The sequence below is a fragment of the Python bivittatus genome, unplaced genomic scaffold (assembly GCF_059951505.1).
Source record: "Python bivittatus isolate LINGU-HERP-01145 unplaced genomic scaffold, Pbiv_v1 ctg000070_np1212, whole genome shotgun sequence".
Lineage (NCBI taxonomy): Eukaryota > Metazoa > Chordata > Lepidosauria > Squamata > Pythonidae > Python > Python bivittatus.
The window spans coordinates 18,572,530-18,596,708 of NW_028277034.1; the positions used below are offsets into that span (position 1 = coordinate 18,572,530).

A 24,179-nucleotide genomic window follows, 5' to 3' on the forward strand; every position below is an offset into this window, starting at 1 on the left:
TCTGACTTCAGAATTCTGACTTCTTTAGCTGGTTTGTCTATTTCTCCTTCCATACCCCATTTGGGCAGCTCTCCAATTTAAAATAATGTGAATAAGTGAAGACATCAGGGCCAAAATACCCCAGAGGGAAGGGAGGCAGGATTGTCTTGCAGATTGTGTGAACTGAGAATGTCTAGCTTCTAGAAAACCCCTCTCTTACTTCAATAGGAAGAGGGGAAGTAATTGAAACTGACAAAAACTGTGTAAGTGGCATATAGGCATATACACACACACCCTACTCTATCGAACAAAACAGCAGAAGTATTTCCTTTCTTCTATCATATTGGAGGAGACCGTTTGGTGTAATGGTCAAGACATCAGGCTAGAAAGCAGGAGGCTGTGAGTTCTAGTCCTGCCTTTGTTGCAAAGCAAGATCAGTGACCTTGGGCCAGTTATAATCTTTCAGCCTTAGGAAGGAGACAGTGGCAACCCACGTCTGAAATCTGGCCAAAATTGCAGAGACTAGACCAGGCAGTTGCAGGAGTCAGCAATGACTTGAAGGCGTGCTCATGCACACACACAGAAACTTACTTTGGAGGGCAGAAAATAAAATTCAGTGGGGACAAATGGCTGTGATAGAGGCTGGCTAGTGACTCGGAGGAAGGGGACATTCCCCCCCCCCCCAAATTCCCCAAACAAACCTCTGATCCCAGCCACAAGAATTCAAAGGAGCACCTTCAATGAAATGGGTGACAAATTACGGTATAACAGATTTTACACATCTTGAGGCTGTTTTTGGATGATTCCAGAACAAGGTTCATCCACAGTGCTGGTACATCTAATGCTGACCAACCTGTTTCACTCCAGGGCCAGGATGAGATAAGACCACTGTCACGGGAATATCACTGCAAATGACTGTGGTCAAGGCATCACTGTGTTCTGGTTAGACGCAAGTGGGGATAGGGCCTCAGCTATAATGCGATTTCTTGGTTTTGGCTTAGAACATTATGTGATCTGTGGTTTCTTTCATCACAGTTAAGCAAATTCCATGAGTACCACGATGTCTGAACTAAGCCGCAGTCTGCTTGTGCTCTGACTTAATGCACTTCACATAGCCAGATTCTGAAATCGCCATGCAAGTTATGCTTGGGCGGAAGACTTTTTCTTTTGCAGCGCCACTTATAATGGGGCCGGTTGGCAGGCAAATACTCAAGAAAAAAAAAGGAGTGCGAACAGGCGTCCAGTAGCTCGCTTGAACTTTGAACGACTTCTCTCTGTCGCCGGTGGTGCCGCCACCGCCTCCTAGGAGGAGCAAACGACACCCAGCGCTGCAACCAGGCGCCCCGGACTGGCCATTCCAGGGCTTCCTGCACGGTCGGACTTAGGCGTCGGCAACCTCCTGTTGTCGCTTGAAAAAAAAAAAGGGGAAGATTCCTTCTTTCCCATCCGACCTAGAGACGCAGGGCACGGGAAGAGGAGGAGAGTTATGTCGGGCCGTCGACACTGAATGGAGAATATTAGGGGGGGTTGAAAGTGAGACAGACTTAGGGCTGTGATAAGACCGTAGATGGCTGCGTAAGGAGGAGAGTTGAAGGGAGGCGAATTTGGGGTGGAGCAGAAAACACTGGTGGGGGGCGGGAAAGGCGGTAGGAAAAAGCACCGAGGTACAGGGGTGGCTTGCAAGGGACTCTCGTGCGTTCCGTACTTGTTTTTCCTCTCCTCTCCTCTGCGCGAGCAAAACTTCTGTGGCGTAAAACTGAAACCAGGTGCTCTTCTGCGGTGGCGCAGCAGCTCCTTCTCGGGAGAGGCGAGTAGAAGCCTGGCGTTTCCTTTCTCTCTCTCCCAAACCCCCTTCATCTTTTTTTTCCCCCTTCCCCGGCCTGCCTGGGATCTCAGCTCGCGGCTCCGTCGCTTTTCTTTTCCTTCCCCAGCCTAGCTTTCTTCCGCCCGCCCCGTTCTGTGAGCGGGAGCGCCGAGGAGGTACGACAGAAACACGTGAAAGCGAGAAGCAAAAAACAAAACAAACGCGGAGTTCCAGCCAGTAGAGGCTTGGCAGCGTGGCTGCCTAGGAACAGGAGAGCGCAAAGCCGAGGAGAAGGTGGCGGTTTCCCTCCCGAAGGGGGCTCCTTTTCCCCACCCCTTTCCCTCGGTTCGTCGGGGAGTTTCTTGTCCCCGACGCTGACAGGTGCTCCTCCGAGCCCGTCGCGAGCCCTCTCGCCCCCTTCGCTTCGCCCCCTCCCCCGGTTTCGTGAGGATTGTGGCGCCCTTGGGAAGCTGATTATGCTTTGAACCTTAGGAGAGGAGGAGGGAGAAAACCCTGGAGACAGAGGAAAGAAAGACTGTAGCCGAGGAAAAAGTTTTGGATGGGATTATGTGGAAACTACCCTGCTCTTCTCTGCTGCCCGAGCAGGCTCAGTGCTGCTGCTCTCTCCCCAGCGGTACAGTCTTCGCGGGCTGGTGGAGGTGGTGAGAACGACGACGCGGGGAGCACTTGAGCTGTCGGCAAGGACTTGGCGCGTGTGTTGTGCGTTAGAGAGCTTCCACCCCAGCCTACCAAATGCTCCTCTTCGGGATCTTCTCGCTGACACTTGCCCTGGTCAGCCAAAGACCGGGAGTCCACGCCGAATCAAACCTGAGCAGCAAGTTCCAGTTCTCCAGCGCCAAAGAGCAAAACGGTAAGGCGTCTTTCGGCGTGGGTTTGTGTGTTTTGTCCTGTCTCGAAGGTACACAAAAGAGTCGGAGCAATCCGTGCTGGGGAAGGAGGAGTCGCTGAGACAGGAAGGATTTTCCTTCTCCTCTGCTTTTGCAGAGCCTCAGGGGCTGGGCTGTTGGTGGAGCTTCTGGGTGATTTTTAAAAGCGCGGCTGGGTTTTCACTCTGCGAAATCCCATCCTGTGTCAGCCCCGGGCGGGCAGTACTGTAAAGATCTCAGTTGAAACGCGCAACCTGGGAGGGATAAAATCGCTCTCTTCGCCAGAGTGAGCCTTAAAAGATTGAAGCTAAAATGAATGAGACTTGGCAGGTCCGGCTTCACGGTGTGTTTTGTCACTCCAGGAAACTTGTCAGCCTCGTTAACTGAAACAGGATAGGTAAAAGGGCACCAATTAAGAAGGCAGGAATAGGAAATAGATTATCTCTCCCCCCTCCCGTTTTCTGAGTTTTTGTATGTAGGGGGGTTATTATGATGTGTCTGATCTAATCACCATTTTGTCGCCTCCACAAGTTTGCCTCTGTGTAGTGGAGGTTAATGGAGGATGAGTTCTGTTTTCTACATGCTGGAAACAAGCTGATATGCATAGGAACTGTGAATCACTTCAAAAAAAGGAGGTTTCAAGTGTACCTGAAATGTTTAGAAAACTCTCAAATTAGGCTCCCCTGGGTTGGGGCTGGGCAGTCTTGGAGAAAGACTCCATTCATGCAGAGGGCAGTTTCTGGGTGTGTAATTTGCTTAGCCTTTGAATGCCATATGATTTACATTATTTAGATTTTTAAGACGTTTCTCTTTGATCTTCTATTACAAAGTCATTTAAAGGAACACTTTGCAAACAGAAATGTTATATGCCACATGAAAATACACCATGAATAGAGGCTGCCTAAATTTAGGCTATTAAACACCCTGTTTTCCAGTGGTGGATGCTAATGTAAGGGGGAAAATGTTATAGTAGTTTCCTTCTGAGCCAGAAAGACGTGATTTCATCTCTACATAAACTAGCCAAACAGGCGTAAATAAGAGGCAAAAATAAATAAATAAATCTTAAAATTGCAGTAGGAAAAAATGAACACGGTACTGAATAAAGGTCTGCTTTGAACACATTAGCACATTAGAGCCCTGTATTTTCTGAAAAAATACATCTTCCTTAATATATATTAAATTTTCTGGCAGAGAAAGAGAAATAGGCTGCTCCTCTTGATGGTAGTTTCTGCAACTGAATTCAGCAAGAGAGTTTCATATTATTAGCAGATGGCACCTGCAGACATCTAGAGACTGTTGGTCAAAAAACAGTTCAGTCCCTAGCTAGGGTATTGCAGAGGGTCTGGGGAAACTGATCAAAAGAATCGAACTGACATCTGTATCTATTGAAAACTGACCACAGTAACATTTGTCCTTGACCAGAGGAAGGCACTTACCTTCTGCACCTCATTCATCTATTAGGTTTGGGGGAGGAGGTTGGTTGTTTGTTTTTGGGGAATGAAGATTTCAGAGTTCCATCAGATGTCTGTTATAAACAATTACTGGAAGACATGTCTGAAACTGTAATCCTAATTATTCTAGCTGGCACACTTCCTTTTAAACATTTTTTGTGGAAATGAACTTAGTAGCTAGTGCAATTCTTGGTTTGCATTGTCATTGTCACCCTGGCTTTCACATTTTAGACAAAACAGGGGGCTATTGTTGGCTTAATTTGTAATCTGTAATTCCCTAAGGAACTTACATAAACTATTTGCATGTATGTACTTATGCTGTTGTGTCACATACAAGTGTTATCTCAGGAATGCAGAAGTCATCTTTCTTGATAAAACTATTTTAAAGAACTATTGTGGCCTAAAATGCATTAGCAAATATATTAGGTTAGATTTATACAAACACTATAATATAGTATTGTATAATGTAGTTTTGTTCTTCATAAAACAGCCACTGTGGTTTGTAAATCATGAATAATGGTTTAGTGTGTTGTGTGAACCTAGCAGCCAGTTGTATGAGTTAGCGCAAAATGCTAATCCACAGTTACTTTAGCTATAATTTACTAAATTAATCTGATTGCTCAGCACATTATAGTATAAATTAACCTCACTGATTTGCTTTACACAATAGACTAAGCCCCCAATCAGATAACTGCTTTTTAAACTACCCAGTTTTAACAAACTGCCAGTTTGTTATGGTATTGCTGTTAGTGGTGATTTTCAATTGATATGGAATTTAATTTTGCTCATGTACAAATTCAGTTTGTATAAATAAATAAGGGAATAGAATGTATTTTACCAGAATTTTTGCAGGATTTTCTTAAATTTTAAGGTAAATAATGAAAAACAGCAATAATCCCATTTCATAATTATTGATTGTTTGTCAATCAATTTATGTACCTGCATTAAATATTACTTTTATTTTGGTTTTCCTCTTCTTCACTAGGAAAGTGCAGTGCTACAGATCCAAGCAGAAAATGTGCTTTGGAGAGGTGTGGACACAGTGTATCTGTTGGCACCTTCCTAAAGAAACTACATCTTTTCCTAGGCTCACATGGTAGCTATGTAATCTCAGAAAAAATATATATATAGAATAAGGAGGTGCTCAGAGTGTGCCCATGCCCACTCTGAAGTATCTTGCTGCAATTTGATGGTGCTTCCTTAACCCCAAGTATGTGTTTTCCTTGGCGCATGGAGCTACTAGGTGACAGGTGTGGTGGCATACATGCCCCCATCCCTTCAAAGCCCTTTTTATTCTTTGGATCTGAAGTGCTGCACATTCTTATTTGTCGCAGAGGCACAGATTTTGATGTAAAAGTTGAAGGAAAATCATGTCCGTAAGCATGAGATGTTAGAGTGTCAGTGTGGTGAAGTGATTTAGATGCTGGACTAGGAGCAGGAAGACCCAGTTTCTAAGTTCTAAGCCATGCAAACTTACTGGATGATTTGAGTTCTGTGTACACTGTCTTAAACTCCTGAATGAAAAGTGGGATATAAAATAAATATGTCTAGAATTTCATTCATCCTGGCTGAACTAGTGGTGTTTTCAGTCTACTGCACAGTATTAACCATTTTTGTTTGTGAATTACAAACAGAGTAAACAGCATGAAATTGCCAGTGAAAAGGTGCTCTGTGGGGAGCACGTTAGTGTATATAGTCATAATACTGTAGTAATGTCAGGCTTGCTTATTTATTTATTTGGAGTCTTCTAGTCCAATTACTTCCTTGTTTACTTGGAAGTACACTCTACTGAGTTTATGGCATTCATTCTGGAAAACGTATGCCAGGAATGAAAGCTATAGAGTCAGATCTTAACCACAGGACTTAATAGTGGATATCCATGGCACATGGAAAGCTGTCAGATCAAACTGCGTCACTCAGGCCTTTGGTGAGGGTGATTGAAGGGCCATGTGGGTTTGCTTTGGCTGTTGTCCAGTTTAAGCCATCTTTTGTTCTTTCTTTTTTTTATCATTGTATTATTTTATTGTTCTGTGTGTTTTTATTGGTGAACTGCCCAGAGTTGCTGGGAGTTGGACAGTGTAAAAATTTAATAAATAAAGAAAATAAGGCAGGCTCTAACTTAGCCACCTAAGTGGAGGCCTTTCATATTGTCTGCCACTGCAGCCTTTTAACTGGAGGTGTCTGGATATGATCTACTGTTGAGCTGTGGTTTTCCCCAACACCTTTACATAGTACTGTTCATAACTCTCTGGAATGTTAAAAAACGCTTGTCATACATTATACTGTTACCTTTACTGAAACACTTTAAAAAATTAATACAGTTTTATACTAGGGCTATGCAGCAGTGTAGATTTCAAAGGGAAATGGTGATTTGGAGGGTGCACGGGTTTTTTCCTTTTGAATCTAAATTGCAGCATGCCCCTGTTTTATCCCCTTTTTCAAAGTGTGCTTTTTCTAATGAAGTTCTAAAGTTCAAATGTAAATAAAACAAGACTTCGCATTTCTGTGGAATAAAACACGACTATTCAGTTTTGTGAGCAGCTAATGGTGCCCTGCTCTCTTGCCCATCTTTAAGATATTTTAGGATATTTTATGTAGCATGCCATGGTATAAGAACTTCATGTTAGTGGTCCTATAGCTATAAAACTCTCTGCCTGAGAAATAAATATGGTTCATTCATTAGAAATGTTTAAGAAACAACATACAACATTTTAATCTCTCCCCTTTGTGTATTGCTCATGCTTTTATGAATTAGTGTTTAGCTGTATGGCTCAATTTTAAGGAGATGTAATAAGATGTTTAAAAATTGTTTTTGAGTCTTATATATTGTTCTGAAAAGGTAGTTGCTCCCTAAAAGACAGTGAATAAATCAGGTAATATGTAAATATTCAATACAGTATCTGGGCTGTCTGTTCAGAAATAAGGTCCTTTACATAATCCTGTGCAGGGTGTGGTTATTTGGGGGACCACCATACAGTCTGGCAGAGTCAGCATGCTCCAGGTCCCATTGATTAAACAGTGTCACCTGGTGGGATCTGGAAAGCAGGCCTCCTCTGTCATGGCTCCAACCCTGTGCAACACCATTCCTCTCAAGATTTGTGCAGTCCCCACCCTGGCATGTTTAAGGAAGCCCTTAAAACCTGCTTCTGTTTCCAGGCCCTGGGTTAGAATGGATGGTAGACCCCTTGGGTGGGATGTTTTGGTTGTTATGCTTGAAACAATATTTCTAACTTGTTGTCCTCCAGATGGCTATGTTGGCTTGCAATTCTTGGAGTAATTAAGACATTTGGCAAGCTAAATTAAAATATTACAGTGTTGGTGGGTTGAAATAGAAGTATTGAACTTAAAGTTAAGAATATCAGAAGTATTCTATTTTATAAAGATTCTGAAAGGGTAGTTGGCTTAACCAAGTCAATATTTAAAACTATTATGTTATTTACATTATACTGTAATGGATTAATTCCTTGTTATGCAGAATATTAACATGTAAAGCTCAGTCCTGCATGCAGTACCTTGATTAAATCTCATTGACGTTTTAGGGATTTAAGATTCCTAACTGTATAAAAAATTAATAATATATTAACTCGAACCATTGTGTATTCAACTTGAATCATTGTATATTTAACTCAAATTTTGCTACAGTAGGCTCTGTTCTTAACTGCGGGTTGTCTGTAAACTGGACCTTCTTAACCCCCCGGGGACTACCTGTAACTTAATAATCCTGAGATGGCAAAAGAAGACAGAGTAAAAACCAGGATTTATTTTGGGCTAATATCAGTTGGTGAAGTTGAACTAGATTAAACATGTTAAATGTCCTTAGGAAAAGGACAAAGGGAGCATATAGAGTTTTATATTGCATGTAGTAAACATTGCAAGCATGTTTGTGAACATTTGCTACTAGCAGTGGCTCATCATCTTTTCCATTCTCTGGGAAGAATCTAACCCAAGTTAAGCATTTGTAAATCCAGTTCATTTCTATAGATAACAGTAGGAGAAGTAATGGGAGAACTGATAAAAGGAAGAAAATGTTAAGATAATAATTATTCCACATTCTGTTTGAGATTTGGAATAGGAAAGGCAAGGTTTTTAGAAAGGGATATATAGGCACCCAATGGATTATCTCACAAACTTGGGCAAGCAACAGATTTTATTGGCAAAGTCAGGAAGAAACTGATCACAGAAATTCTGGTATGTTAGAGAAATTAATTTAAGGAATCAAATGTTTGTAGAAGAGCAGTGTGATATTAGAAGAGCAATTCCCAAGAGTTTAAGTAGAAAAATATTGGCTGGTTTCTGCTTAACAGAAGAGTAGAATGTGCTTAGACTTTGGCTCTGTCACACATCTTCTCAGTCTTATAATAGCCAATTCAATAAAGTGGTATATTGTGGCTTGATTATATTAGGATCTGAGGAAGACTGTTTATGACCAAAGACCATCCAGGGGTGTCTGAATAGGGTGTGGGGAAGAGTCACTTCCTTGTTCATATTATAATTCAACTTTTGGTAGTAAATATAGATTTGTCTTATGCAGCCAAATTGCTTCAACTTTTCAGGTATGTTTTGTTAAAGTGATTCTTAAAATAATGGCAGAACTTTGATTTCTTTGAGCAAGGGTGATGGATTTGCAGTAGCCTTTTCCAATAGCATTAGTTTATTCTGATTTATATAAAGTATCTTGTTTATTTACAGTTATAGCTTCTGTTCTTAGGATTGTTTTCATTTTGAGAATTTTAAAAAGTCTGTATTATATTCATGACACTGAGTCAAAGGTTTTCTGGCAATTTTTTTTCCAGCTCAAAGTCCTTGGTTGTAAGCTTAGGATTGCACAACTGGAGAAGCTGAACAGGGCATCTTTTAGCTTAGCACATGCATGTGCCTGATTATTGTGATTTATTAAAGTTGGTTTAAAGTTTATTGTGCTATCTGAGTCCAGTCAAATAAATTGTGATTAAACAATGGTAGTTGGTGTGGAGTGAAGTAGAAGACTTGATTCTAATATGGCAGCAAACCATCCCCTTGTTCATTTCAGTTGAGTTTCCTACCCTCATTCTGGTGTATTTAGCATTTAGAGAAGGAAAGGATATATCCAGCTGCAATTATATCCAGCTGCAGCAGGGAAAGTGATTCTGGCAATATTAAGTAAAAATATATTACTTCCGTTTTCAGTAGTCTGCTTCTGTCCAAAGATTACTGAAAAGAATACTAAAAACCTCAAACAGAAAATCAAAAGGCCTCTGATTGTGAAATTGAGAAGGTATGTTGAAGGAATTCAGTTTAAATGTATCAGTGCATCTAGCCAGAAATGGCTGTGCCTGTGTCTTTGTAGTTGAGTAAGATATATTGCTAGAACAGTCTGTGAATATAAATAAAGAAAAATATGTTATTATGCTCCATTTAATTACAACTTTTACACCTCCAGAGGGAGCATGAGAATGGTTGGGGAATGTTAGCTGATTCTAGCATAGAAAACATTAGTGTTGGAGGTCTGAATTTAATTTCAGAGCAGAGAAAGATGAAGTCTATACAAGCATTTCTTAAGTATCATATCAATGCATATTTCAGGAAACGTAATGCAGCAAAAATGTAAGGAATGTGGCTGTTGAAATTTGAATGTCAACTGAGAACATTTTTAAGCACTGTAAATGTATATCTTACCAGCAAATTCAGTGACTCATAGTGGGTGGCAAACTTTTCTGTGTTCGTAAAGATAAGTAAATAGTACTTTGAATTATGTCATGTAAAGAAAAGGAGTTGATAATATACATCTAGGTTTCTTAATTCTGGGTTTTCTCTCTTTAGTATTTTTTGTTGCTATATCTGATATACATGTATATGATTTCTGCAGGCCAGCTACTTTCAATTGGCTGAAACTGAGTGCTATGCTTAGTAGTGCAATGAAAAATGTTGGGTTTTTTTACTAAAACTATATCAGATTTATTACTATATCAGATTTATTACTGTAACTAGGTATTGGTTACATGAGAAAAGGTAGAATTCATAATGTGTCTCTATGAGTTAACTGAGGAATACATATCTGGATTTCTATACAGGTAGTCCTCAGTTAACAACCACTTGTTCAGTGACCATTCAAAGTTGTGATGGCGCTTAATGAATGGTACTTACGACTGATCCTCAAATTTCCAGCCATTGAACCACCCCCATGGTCCCATGATCATGATCCAGTGTTTGGCAACTGACTCACACTTACAACGGTTGTAGCATCCTGTAGTCATATGATCACCAGTTGCATCCTTCCCTGCTGCTTCCCACAAGCAAAGTCAATGGGAGAGCTGGCAGGGAAGGTTGCAAGTCATTCCCACTGCTCTTTCTCCGAGGAGCCCTGCTACAGAGTATGAGAGCCCAGGGATTGCTGCAGCACCATTCCCCAGCCCTCATGCACTGGTGGTGCGGCAGCAATCCTCCCCAGCCCACAAACACTTGTGCAGCACTGCAGCACCCCCTCCCCAGCTAGCATGCACTCACCATAGCACACTCCCACTTCATACTTAGCACTCACCCACCCACTGGCCTGCTTGCGAGCTGCCTGGGATTTGGCAACTTCCAGCTGGCTTCCCCATTGTGACTTTGCTTGTGGGAAGCTGGCAGGAAATTGCAAGTCGCAGTCACGTGAGATCCTCACTTAACAACCTGCGATTTTTGCTTAATTATGGCAATGGGGACTGCCAGAATTGCTGTCACTAAGTGATGCGGTCATGTGACATTACACTTTACAACTGCATCATTTAGCGATGGAAATTCTGGTCACAATTACCATCGTTAAGCAAGGACTCCCTGTAATACAGGTAGTCGTTGCTTATTAACTGCTTGTTCAATGACTGTTCGAAGTTATGGTGGTGCTAAAAAAGGAGACATACAACTGGTCCTTGAAGTTGCAGCCGTCACAGCATACCCATAGTCATGTGATTGTGATTCAGGCACTTGGCAACCAGTGCGCATTTACAATGGTTGCAGTGTCCTGTGGTGACGTTATTGCCATTTGTGACCTTCACAGCTGGCTTCCAGCAAGCAAAGTCAGTGGGAAAGCTGGCAGGAAGTCGCAAGTCCTGGTCATGTCATGGGTCATCAACCACGGGTGATTCACTTAATGACCACAGCAGAACTGACATTGTAAGTTGGTGCAGTCACATGACATTTCACTTTATGATTACATCACTTAACGATAGAGTTGCCAGTCCCAATTGTCAGTAAGTGAGGACTACCTCTATTGCATTTGTAGGTATGTATTGCAATTAAGGATAAAGTATTATCATGCAAGAGATATGCTAGACTTTGCTTTTTAAAGAAAAGTAGAACATACCGTATTTTTCCGACAATAAGACGCCCTCATGTACAAGACGCCCCCCACTTTTCTAGCCCAAAATTTAAAAATCAGTATTTTAAAGATAGTGCAGAACACATTTTTATTTAGTAATTAGTTAACATTTACCTGATACACTTGGTGGGAGGAGGTCCAAACCGTCTCTCTGCAGCTCTATTTCCAGGCTCTTTTGCATAACTGATTACATTCAATCACGAGTGAAACTGCCGATAGCTTGTCTCTGCAAACAGACTTCCTCTAATTGGTTTGTTCAGCATCAGCTGACGTCAGTTACATAAGGCTCGTGATTGGAGGAAGTCCGTTTGCAGAGTCACGCTATTTCACTCGTGATTGGAGGCTAGCAATAGGAGGAAGCCTGTTTGCAGACACAAAGTTTGGCAGTTTTGCAACCGCGATTCTCGGCTGACTTCCTTGAATAAGACGCCCTTCAGTTTTTAGGGTAAGGATTTTAGAAAAAAGTATCGTCTTATAGTCGGAAAAATACAGTAAGTATTTGCCTTAGCAATGATGTAGTTAGTTCAGATGTGTTCACTGTCAGTGGTTCTCCAGGGTTGTTGAGAGAAGACTTTCTCATCCATTACTTGGAGACATCAAGAATTGAATGTGGGATTTTTATATGTAAAATATGTGCTTTGCTGTTAAACTATGATTCTTCTGCTGTTCAGAAGCAGAATGAGTCATATTTGATGTTTTGTTGTACGAATCCCATACTGTTAAAGTGCATGTTCAACAATCATTGTTTCTGTGTAGATTTTTACAAAACAAATACATTAAAAACCCTGCTCATATTGTATAGCAATTGTGATTATCCTGTCTACAACAATGTTTTATGTACCCATGCAGCTGAAAGTTTTTGTAGAAGAGAAATTTAAGCAAGCTGTTGAAAAAAAACCAGCATGCTAATATGCTAATATGAGAAGTATTAGTCAATATGTGTACAGGTATTATACACACATAAACACAAAATGTGACAGGGAGCAGAAGCTGAAGCCCAAAGGCTATCTGCAGATCTTGAAAAACCTTTTCCAGCTACTACAGGTAGTCTTTGACTTACAAAGGCAATTGGAACCAACATTTCTGTTGCTAAGTGATGCGGTCGTAAAGCGCAACTGCATCGCTTAGGGACACCAATCCCTGCAGTCCCAGTTGCCGTCATTAACTGAATCCCATGGTTGTTGGGTGAGGAAACTTCCTGCAGGCTTCCCACAAGCAAAGTAAGTGGGGAAGCCAGCAGGACATTGCAAGTTACAGGCCTGCAGGCAGGTAAATGGCTTCTGCTGGGTCGGTGAGGGAGCGAGGAGGTGTGTGTGTGTGTGTGTGTGGGAGGGTCAGGGAGGGTGTGCAGGGGTGCGTGAGAGGCATCACATGGGTTGGGGAGGGAGTGCAATGTGGGTTCGGGAGGGGGTGCAAGAGGTGCTGCGTAGGTCAGGGACTTTGTGCAAGGGTGCGGCATGGGTCAGTGAGAGTGCGAGTGGTTGGCTCAGCGCAAGCGCAGAGGGGTTCAGGAAGACTGCACAGGTGGGGGAGACTTACTTCAGTGACTTGCGATCTTCCTTGCAGGCTTCTTCTTTGACTTTCTGGGGAAGCTGGCATGGAAGGTTGCAAATGGCAATCATGTGATGTGTAAGTGCGAATAGGTTGCCAAACATTCAGATCCTGTGATCATGTGACCGGGGGGGGGGTGCTGGGATGGCCAGAACTCTGAGTACTGCTCATAACCACCATTCATTCAGTGCTGTTGTAACTTCGAACAGTTGCTGAACAAATGGCTGTAAGTCAAGGACTACCTGTAGAGCCCTCCCAAAATTGCCAGTGAATAGTAAATTTTAATGTGATCATATTAAAAAAAGTTAATTACAAAATATATTAATTGCACTTTATTTTAATTAAATTCAAATTTATATTAAAGTTTGTTTCTCTCCTGGCCACACCTACTTTCTGGAGTGTGGCTTTGGTGCATTGCTTAGTGTGACCCTTAGGTGTGATGCTTGGTGTGAAAGTATTGCACTTTATGTTGGTTGGCAATCAGAAAGTAACATATGATTGGTTTGTAATGAACTGTATAGTACTATAAAAAATAACATGCCCTAGTGATGAAACTCAGATTTTGATGTGATTTTTTTCCATACTTCCCTGTCCTGATTTACCCTAGCAATGGTTCTCAGTACATTTGAATTGGTAAGATATGGTGACCACTACACTAAACTGACTTGGCAGTCAGAAATGAGCCAGAATTATCATCCAATTTGGGTTACTGTATATGACTTTTGAATTGGGATTCCAGTTTACAGGTACACAGATACACACAAAAACGACTGTTATGAGCTTGGCGGCTAAGCACCTGCTTCTGAATTCTGTGTTACAAACATTACACAGGCTTCCTGTAATTTGTAATCTCGTACAGTGCTGTGCAGTTGTATCATAATTAGTTATTGTAATTTGATGCAACACTGTGTTAGATATGAAATGATATGGACAGGCGTAATCATTAACCATGATTAATTGTTAAGATCAAGGTCTTCAAACTGATATTTGACTCCCAAGAATAGCCAAACTACAACAGAGCAACAGTATTACATGTGTTTATTGGCACAATATTTGATTATTGAATTGGTGAATTTATATAAGTCAAATTAATAAGCATAAGGAATTTTTTTTCATGCTGTCCTCACAGTTATTTTCATGCATTGTAGCCTCTCCCCCACTCACATATTTATTAAAGTTCTTTACATTAGCATCTTCTAATGTAAGCCTGAAAATACAGTAAAATATGAATTTTGACTGATGAAACAGATATTTAATTTTCTGTGTAAATAAATGTATTACAAAAATCAAAAAACCCATTTTTCAAGTATGAAGGTGGTGGCTTCTTAATACTGAAGATTTTTTGTGGGCTGCCTATATTCTTGTCCATGCGTGTTTAAAATAAGGTCCACTGAACTTATTAGTGCTCACTTCTGAATGCATAGGTTCAGCTTGAATTTTAATGAGTCATAACGCTTTGCAGCCAGATAAAATCAAATTGTTTGCTTTCAAGTAAAAATATAGATGTTCTTACAGAGAAGAATTACCATTTGAACTACTAACCTTATGTAGGAATCCAGTTAAAGAAAATGAGGTAAGAGGCTCTGCTTCATTTTTTTTTTCCTCCATGCCTTCTTTTCTATCTGTACTGTTTTCATTTTTGATAAAGAAAACTGAAGGAATGTAAACTATATTTAAGGTGTTAAAGGTGAAAGGGTAATTTATGGTTTTATGGCAGCTCAGTTTTTTTTTTTTTTAGTCCTTTATCTTCATTCTTTTTTAAGCTATATTCAGCTATTTGGGCTTCAGTTGAAATTAATTTACCAGAACCATTTACAAGATGATGCATAGTATAACATCAAATGTAAAATTTGCTTTTTTATAGCTTAGCCAAGGAATGATAACACTTCATTTCTTGGTGTAGAATGGGACAACTCTAATGTGATTCACTGATCCCTTAGATCAATACTAATCTAATTGAAGATAAAAGATTGGAATGTATAAAGTTAGTATATTGTCTCCTAAATTGGTGTAGATTGCATTCTCAGAGGCTGGAGTCTAGAGAAATCTGGGACGTGTGCCTGGCTGGGGGCAGGGTACCAACTTTTTCCTTCTTGGCAGCCTATTGAGACTAATGGAATGCTGCTCTGGGGGGCTCCCTGACCTTTGGGTAGCTTTAATTGGGGCCACTGAATTCCATTAAAGGGAGAAGCTAAAAAGCTTCCTTATCCACATGCTTCTTTGAAACTTTGCCACACTATTTCAATAGAAAGTAGCATTCATTATACTCTTTATGACACATCCTTTGCATAACAATGAGGCACAACAAATATTGCTGTGAGGTGATAAGGTATTTTCAGTCTCTAAATATTGTTCCAGAAATTTCACCAGCGGCGATGAATTTGCACAGGGCCATTTCCATCAGGAAAAAAAGATAGTACAATTTGTTTGTGGTTATGGACCTCATTCAAACACTCTAAAACATAATAAAGGAAATAGATGGAATAACATCTTTATAGAAAACTATAAAAGTTGCAGGATTATATAAACAAATTGGGTCATTTATTAAATCCAAGCTCAAGAGTGTGGTTGAGATATAAACTAGATAGAAATTCATCTAGATTATATATCATTTATATAATAAAATATAGAATGATTTTCTTCTGGTTAACTTGTTTAAGTACAAAAAGATAAATATATCACTATGAAATTATAAAATGTATATAAGTGTGCTAAATTTTGGCATTGTGACATTAAAACATTAACCTACCTCTCTAAATTACTCAATCTATTAATTTCCTTGACTGAACACTGGTTACGCATAGTTTTTAACCACTGTTGATTTTCTGAATTTGGGTTTGAAGTACTCTGGGAATACAGAGTAAGTTAACGGACAGTTCCATCTTTAATTTGTAATATTAATTTTAAAATATACTGCAGACTAGCCACTACCTGGTTTTCTGTGATGGAAGGAAATGCAGCATACCTTGAACCCCCTCCTTTCTAGTTGTGTAAAGTTTAGAAGTTTTTGTTTACATTTTTTTTTACCCATCCACAGATTATTTCATTTTATTACAATGTAGTGAGATTAAGCTTGGCTTGCACTGGTTGCCAAGCTTGCTTCTGGTGTGAAGGTGCTAGTTATGACTTTAAAAACCCTATAGGGCATAAGGCGCTGTTATTAAGGAACCGCTTATCTCCTGTGGTGTCTTTCCGGCTGATTTGAGCTGACAGCATTGGCCTGCTCTGGGATTCTTCAATTAAGCAATGCCATCTATCAGGATGAAGGAGGCATGTTTCTCTGTTGTAGTACCTGCTCTCTAGAATGAGGTTCTGGATCTCTCCTAACATGCTGGTGTTCCAGAGAGCCATAAAGACCTGACTGCTCTCCCAGGCCTTGGCTAGGGTAGTTGGACATCCAGAGGTCGGTGGGATATTATTTGGTTTGTCTACCAGGTTCACCATCTTGTTCTTTTTTGTTTGTTTTTGTTGTACTTTTGTCATTATTTTGTTTTATTACGTATTGTGTATTGTCCACCACCCAGAGTCGCCTTGGAGTTGAGCAAGAGCAAATAGTAACAAACAAACAAACAAACAAATGTAGTTTCTTGCTTGTTCCATTTCCAATATGCAGTGTATCTTGTATTGGCAACAACTGACTAAAGTTTCTGAGTATGTTGTACTGACCATCTGGTGCCAATGCAACAGATAGAACCTGCCTGAGGTGACAGGTTGATCTTAGTATTTAATACTACAGTCTCTTAAATAAGTAATTTTGTGCAGTCTTCAATAATTATATTGGATTGCATTTCAGATTGGTTTAAGATTTCATAGCTACTGTGACAATTATGGGGTTGCCCTACTATTTCATTGGTCTGATGCTTTTAGCTGGTTATAATTTGGATCTGATTTTCTCTACAGTACTGTGCAGGAGAATTGTGGTCTAAAGATACTTGCAAATCTAGTGAGATTCTCCAATATAATTAAGTTTTTGTGAATACAGAGTGCTTGGTAAAACCCTTTTCTTTGCAGTTTATTAATATGGTATTACTGATTTCAGATTATAAAAATGAATGGTCCATCTCTTTTTAAAGGAATCATACTTAAGATCATTTCCAGACAAAATATTGTTTGACCCAGAAGATCTGCATAATTACATGTTAGTAGATTATAACCCCTTTCTAAGGAAGATGCTAGTGATTGTGGAATAGATGCTGAAATCCTCCTTTCAATTAGTAGAATTGAATACTGTCATGATTATCTTATGGGATGATCTTTGCTGAATGAGGGACAGAGTGCGCCTATGCAACCCTATTGATTCTGATGGACTTCTCAGTAGCTTTCAGTCTCATCACACATGCAATTCTTATAGAGAAGATACATGAGTTGGTTTGAACGGTACAAGTTTACAGCAGTTGATTTAAGATTTGAAGAGGGATTTGTACTCAACTGCATTGCAAATTGAGCCTTTGGGGTTCTATAGGGTTGCTTTTTTCCCTCATATTACTTATATGACATTTCTCAATGAAGGCATTTGGAAATCTAGACTGCAATGTCAGGGGCGTGCTGATAACACAAAGTTGCATTTTTGTTTTTCATCAAATCTAAGTGAAGAAATGGAACAGCTTAATCAGTCCTTTGCTGATAAACTAAAGCTCAGTGTAGGAACAACAGAGGTACTGTTAATAGATGTTAATTCAGCATTTTCTAAAAGTGTTTGTAATGCTTCTAAGGAATCAGTTCATAGCTTGGGCTGCCAGTAAATACAACTCTGTCAATAGAAGTGTGAGTTCCTCTGTATCCTTGAAGTTCTATTTCTTACTTTAGTGTGCTGCACAACTCACCACCTTACCTAAGCAGAAATAACAAGGTTAAGAAATACATGTCATTATAACTTCTCATGTAGATTAGGGCAACTCATTGTACAAATAGCTGCCTTTGGAAGGTGGGCTGGATTGAAACTTCATTTAGTCCAAAATATGGTAGGTAGAGCACTGATTGAAACTGGATATTACGTAGCATCAGGTAGTCCTCATTTAGCAACCACAATTGGGACTGGCAACTCAGTCGTTAAGCAAAATGGTTGCTAAGTGAAACCATGACTGTGCTTACAATCTTACTTCAGATTTCCTTTCCTTTACAGATCTGCAAAGGTTGTAAATGTGAGGATAGGTTGTAAGGTTACTTTTTCATCACTGTAGTAACTTAGTGACTCCCCAGCTATAGGGAATATTGTCATCAGAGAGTTCCATTTCACACCTATTCTGTCTTTTTGCAACCAGGCAAAATATTTTATTCATGTTGTTCTTCTGCTTTAGAATATAAAAAGTAATTGTACTTTTAGTCTGTACTGCTTTTAACTGTTATTTAATGTATCATCCATTCCTACTATTGGTTAACTAACAAATTTTAGCAATATTATAAAATAAACGACGTTTCATAACATGTGAGTTTGTCCATACCTCTGTTCACCCTTTGCCCTGTTAATCTCTTCATTATTGGATAATAATGTATTTTTACATTATTATTTTATTTACATTATTATTTTTATTATATTAAAACTGCAGGGACTAGTCCAGACAGTTGTCAGGAATCAAAAACTGACTCAAAGGTGTAAAAAAAACCCCACCTTTATTTTTATCTTTCATTAATGATATTGTATGATTGTCCTACTCTTTGAAACATTACAAAATGAAAGTCCATATTTTGGTAAATTAGTGAACTAGTTAGGCTGAAGCAATTTGTTTACCTAATGAAGTCTGGCTCAGAGATTAAAAATGTCTGAAACCATGTCCTATTGACATCATCAAGGGTAAACAAGGATATTAGTTGATGGAAAAGTAAGCTGACTAAAGGCTTCTATGAGAAGCTTTAAAGGATAAGTCTTTAGAAAGAAGTGGAGATTCATAACTGAAAGTGGTTCTGAAAGTAGCTGGAAGTGAGAAATTGGAAAGTCCTGTAGGTATTAGTGTTTCAGGTCTCTTGCTGTATTTGATCAAATAATATTTTAAAGACATTCTTTACATAGTGAGGACATAGTGAGAAATGTCTATGTTTTGGCCCCATGTTTGATGTGTGGTGGGAAAAAGAAGGAAATCTTGACACATTTTCCAGCTTATTAAGAGAAAAGTGAGATATTTATTTCACATATAAATAATTGGTGGCTGATAGTAACATCACAGAGACAATATTTGTTTATAATGCTATGTTTCAGCTCACAATTTTAAATTGCTTGAGTACTGGATTAGTTACATTGCTTGCCCCATCAGAAAGCTCCTATAGGATACCTCATGCTCAATATTGTCTGGCTATATTATGAATTATTTGCAGGTTGTTGAAAGGGGTAGAATAAATACTTTGTTATTTATTAATTTATTAGAATAATTTACATATGACTGCCCAACATGAACAATGTGACTCTGGATTGCTTAGAAAAAGAAAAATCTAAGACAAAACAACAATAAATAATAACAACAGGCAATCTGGCTCACAGTCACATTGATATTGTTGATGAAGCTGGTCCTGTTGCATCGATTCAAATATAAGGGGCTTAAAATTGTACAACATGGAGTAAGAAGTGCAGTGACACATACCTACACATCATTACTGATTACTTTTCTTAACAGAATTCTCCCATTTACCTAAACTCAGAAGCCCTCATTCTATTCTTGCAGCTCTGGAGAGCAAGAACTCTACTTCTAGAGGATTCTGGCCATTATCTCTTTACTGCTTATGCATCTTAGGAAGGGGACTTTCCAAAGTTTCTCAATCTCTGCAGATGCCTATCTATAGTTGTTTCTTTTCTTACTACAGCCTGCCCCATTTTTCTTCCCCTTACTGAGAAACAGACTCAAGAGATTGTCAAAATCCTGAGATCAGAGGGTCTGGCATTTTGTATTGCCAAACTACCTTTTGCACAATATGGTTGAAGGTTATGTAGAAAAAAAAAAAAAAAAATCTGGGAGACTGTTAGGTAGAACTGATAATGGTACAGATTGCACAAGTTCTTCAAGATGTGGTCCAGTGCTTTAGAGATAGCTTGAATACCCTGGGATCAAATGGAGATAGTTTAATTCACTTTGGTCCCTGAATGAGAAACTGGTTTGGGAAATCCCTTCAATTATATGTACTCTAAATGGCTATAACATTTTAGTTTTATTGTAAAGAGATGAAATTTGTAGGAAAGTTAGAACAACATGAGGGGATGAAGTTCTCCCTTCAATACTGAATATTTTTAGAAAAGCATCTAAGTTTTTTTCTTTTATGATGCAATGAAATATGCAATTACTAGAAAAAATAACTATAGAAAAATAGACAAGTTGAGAAGTACTTGTGCAAAGAAAAAGGGATAGTGGTAGGAGTAATGCAACTTCCTGATTTCAGTAAGCCTGCTTGTGGCAGGACATCTAAGACATTAATTCGTTGATTAAAAAAAAATTGTAGTCATTACATTAATCAGTTAACTAAGTAACTCACAATGGACTGGGCTTTTCCCCATGGCCACATTAATGTGCATTTCTCCAGTCCTTGAGCTGGCAGAAAAATATGTCAACATAAATGCACTGTCCTGATGGCCAAGCACTGTTCTGCCTCAGTGGTGAGACTAGCAACTGGTACTGTTTTACCATTTTAATGTAGGACAATTTAAAAGTATCAATTGGTGGATTCACCTCACTATATTTCCTTCCCACTTAGCATCCTCTGGTGGTGAAAAATACAACCCCCAATTGCTGTCTTAATATGTGTGTGGAGGGTATGGACACTGTGGATAGGTGCTTGGGATAGTGGCTTTAGATCACAGCTACAGAGTTTCTCCATGCTGCTGACCTTCACTGGATATGTTTAAAAATGTATAGAAAATCACTAGAAGGGTGTTAAATCCATATCCAAAATACAGCCTAGCTGAAAGGGTGCATGCATAATAGTGTGGTGTAGTGTTAGCAATGAGTGTCCATAGCTGGCAATACCCAATTCCCCCTATGCAGACTCTTGTCAATTTCACTCTCATATCCTAAATACTGCAAGTAATAATACTAGTAAAAAGCTCTTGTTGCAGAAGCAGCAGAAATGTACTTATTTGCAATAGGAAAAAAAAGATGGCAGAATCTGGCTCTCTTTTCCAGTCTAAATGAATCAGAGTGCTAGTCCTTTTTTTTTTTTTATGACAAGTCTAAGCATTCTTTAAAAAGATAACTAAAGATGTAAATATAAGGAGCCCGTGTTAACGTTGGATTGGTTGTTACCCAAATGCATTTATGAGAGCTGGTGGTTCAAACCAATATGCCATGGAAGATGTTGCCCAGTAAACAGAAGGGAAGGGTATGTCCACAATTGCCTAAAACAGCCAAGAGGAGTTGGGCAGATCCAGATTTTTAACTGGATATGGAAGGCTTGTATTGGGAGAAGAGGAAAAACATTAGTTTAAACTGGAAAATCTAAAGAGAAATTTAAACCAGTTCTTTAAAGGCTTGAGGATGAGACAAAGGCAGCATCATAGATCCTCCCAAAAAAGTTAGAGGCTATGTAAATTTAAATAAATAAATAAAATAATAAATAGAGGCATCTTTGTGTTGCTGTTAGTGGGACATGACTGTGAGCCCATTGGCATATAACTGCTAAGGATGAGATATTGGAAGCCAATGAAGTGGAATGAATGGTAGAACTAATTGTACTTCCACCCAAGATCTTTTCTCCTGAAACCTTCCAAAGCATTTGAAGTCAGCCATAAAATTGTCATTCCTGCCAACCACAGAACATTGAGAAGACAGGGATGACAATGAGCTAATTAATGCTCCATCCAGCCAATCATCAGGAGAGGGCAACAATTATTGAGTTGGCTCTTGGCAAACCTGTAGTAGCAAACCTGGCTTTGTCCCTACTTACTGTGAAAGAAGCTGTGAACCCTCCTAGAGCTCCAAATTCAAGCAGCAGAAGAAGAGATGAGGCAAAGTTTTTGCAAATAGTAAAATGAGTCTGTGGAGTTTTAGTATCTCAGTTTGCAACTTGTTATCCTCCAGAATGCTTTGCATTATATCTCCCATCATCTGTTCATTGCCCATGCTGGTTAGGTTGATGGGCTGATCAAAACATTGTATCAGGTTGCTTTCTCTGCTATAGAGTATTAAAAATGTAAAGGTTAATGGCTGGCTGAGACTCTTAAGATATTTCTGAAATTTGCTGTATAATTTTTGAAGCGTGTTCCTTTGGTTGGAGAAATGGGATAGTGTGTCTGTGTTGTGTTAAATTGAAGGGGTAAAAAGTAGTAGCGACCATATTCACAATAAATTTAATTCATTTTTTTTTCATTTTCAGTCTTTAAGATAACACATCTCTAATTTAAAAATGATTTTGATTGCAGGCATGACAGACTGGATTTGAATTTTCCCAATTTTCCTAATTAATATGGAGATTGCAATTTAAATGCCCAGCCCTTTATTATGAAGGCTATTCTGAGCACATCTGAAGCCTCCTATTCCAGGAATTACAGAGTTTACTGAAGAAGACTGTAAAACCCCTTTCTCAGTTCAATGCAGGCTTTGACTGTATTTTGAAATCTGAATTATATAGTGAGAAACTGCTGAGAAATGTATTTAGTACTTAGCATATTTTTTATGCTTCCTGCTTAATGAGTCGTGAAGAATGAAAAATTGTACTGACCGGATTGAATGAGAGCTTTTAGTTGCTATTTTTTCTCCATTCCTCATACATTTTGGTGAGTTTGGGAAAGAAGATGGTGGAAGAAACTGGGAGATGAATACTAATTGTCATAGGATAAGATTTGGCTGGAGTCATAATAGGTTTTAAGCATTTTCAAATGAGAGTAGTTCATTTCCATTTTATTTTTTCCACACTTATTTTCTCAGCAGTAATATATGAAAATGTTTTAAAGAGTTTATTTTCTATTTTTCAAAATAAAGTGGTACATCAGTTCAGTTTCTTCGTTTTAAACTTTTTAAACCCATTTTCTAAACTGCTGAAAAACTTAAAAACCTACTTGGTTCTGTAGTAACATCTTCTGAGGAACTGTTCCTAGATTAGGATTTATACTGGTTAATTTATCTATTTTATTTATTTATTTATTTCTTCAATTGCTATCTTGCCTTTCTTCAAGAGTTCAAGGTTGGGGATTACTTGGGAACTGTCCTTCATTTTGTCCCCACAGTAGTAACCCTGAGAGAGAATAACTGGCACAAAGTTCCTCAGTAAATGTTTATGGTTAAGAGTGAACTTGAACCTAGGTCTCCCTGGTCTTACTTCAATACCTTAACCACTGTATCACACAGAATGACAATGCTCACTTTAGGGGTGCACAAACATTTAAAAATATGTTTTTGATTTGAGCCAGGAAGAAATAATTCTGTTCCAGAAGTTCTGTTAAACTATTCCCAGAACCAAAACCCAGAACACTTTGGTGCTTCCAGTTTTCTGAGAAATAAAGCCTCTATGGGGTAAGTAGGGCAAGGTTGCTGTTTCTTGCTCCCATTCTACCAATTTTATTTGTAGAGCTTGCAACATATGGTTCTTTGCTAGGCAGGGGTATTCCAGATATTATAAAGTATTTCATCTGGTTGAAACTATTAAGCTATTTCAGGCATATAGTTGTGAACTGATTTCTTTCATTCCATTTTATTATTGTCCATGGATTAACTTTTATTAGGGATCATGACAAGCCTTTCCATGTCACTCTCATGCTGGTGTGACTTGGGAGTTCCTAAATAATGGTCTAATCTATTTATAAGTGATTTTGTGACATTTTACCTTGAAAGACATTAGAGTATAGCGCTATCAAATTAGTAAGAACAACCCCAGTTTCCTTATTTGGGAATTCCAGTTTGCAAACGATGTCTTCTTTTCATTTGAGCCTCACTGATGGCTGTAAAAGTGATGGTCTTTACCTCTGGAATGTCTTCAAGGAAGCCTGTGAAGGAGACGCTCACTAGTGTTGGTCAGCACTAAGCAAAGCCTTTTCTGTTTTCTTAGGATTTCTTTTAGTATCTATTTGGTATGTTTAAGATCAATCAGATAATCTGTGTCATTTATTCTAATTTCTGAATTTTGGCTGTGATAATGCTTTTTCAATTCATTATTTTGCTAGTTTTATAATGTGAGATTGTCTTACTATGTTTATGTATGTATGCATGTATAAAAATCCCCTCTCACCTCCATGGATAGTATGTGTCTTCCTCAATCTCGGG

The 24,179-nt window shown here is 39.0% G+C and overlaps 1 protein-coding gene across 1 annotated transcript in view; it reads left to right on the forward strand.

Moving 5' to 3' along the window:
• Positions 1–1,427: 1,427 nt before the first annotated feature.
• Positions 1,428–24,179, forward strand: part of PDGFC (platelet derived growth factor C) — a 123,397-nt gene continuing 100,645 nt past the window's right edge. The window contains exon 1 of the mRNA XM_007432353.4: positions 1,428–2,654. Coding sequence (XP_007432415.1) covers positions 2,537–2,654 — 118 coding nt within the window. The 5' untranslated portion in view covers positions 1,428–2,536. The remainder of the gene's footprint in view (positions 2,655–24,179) is intronic.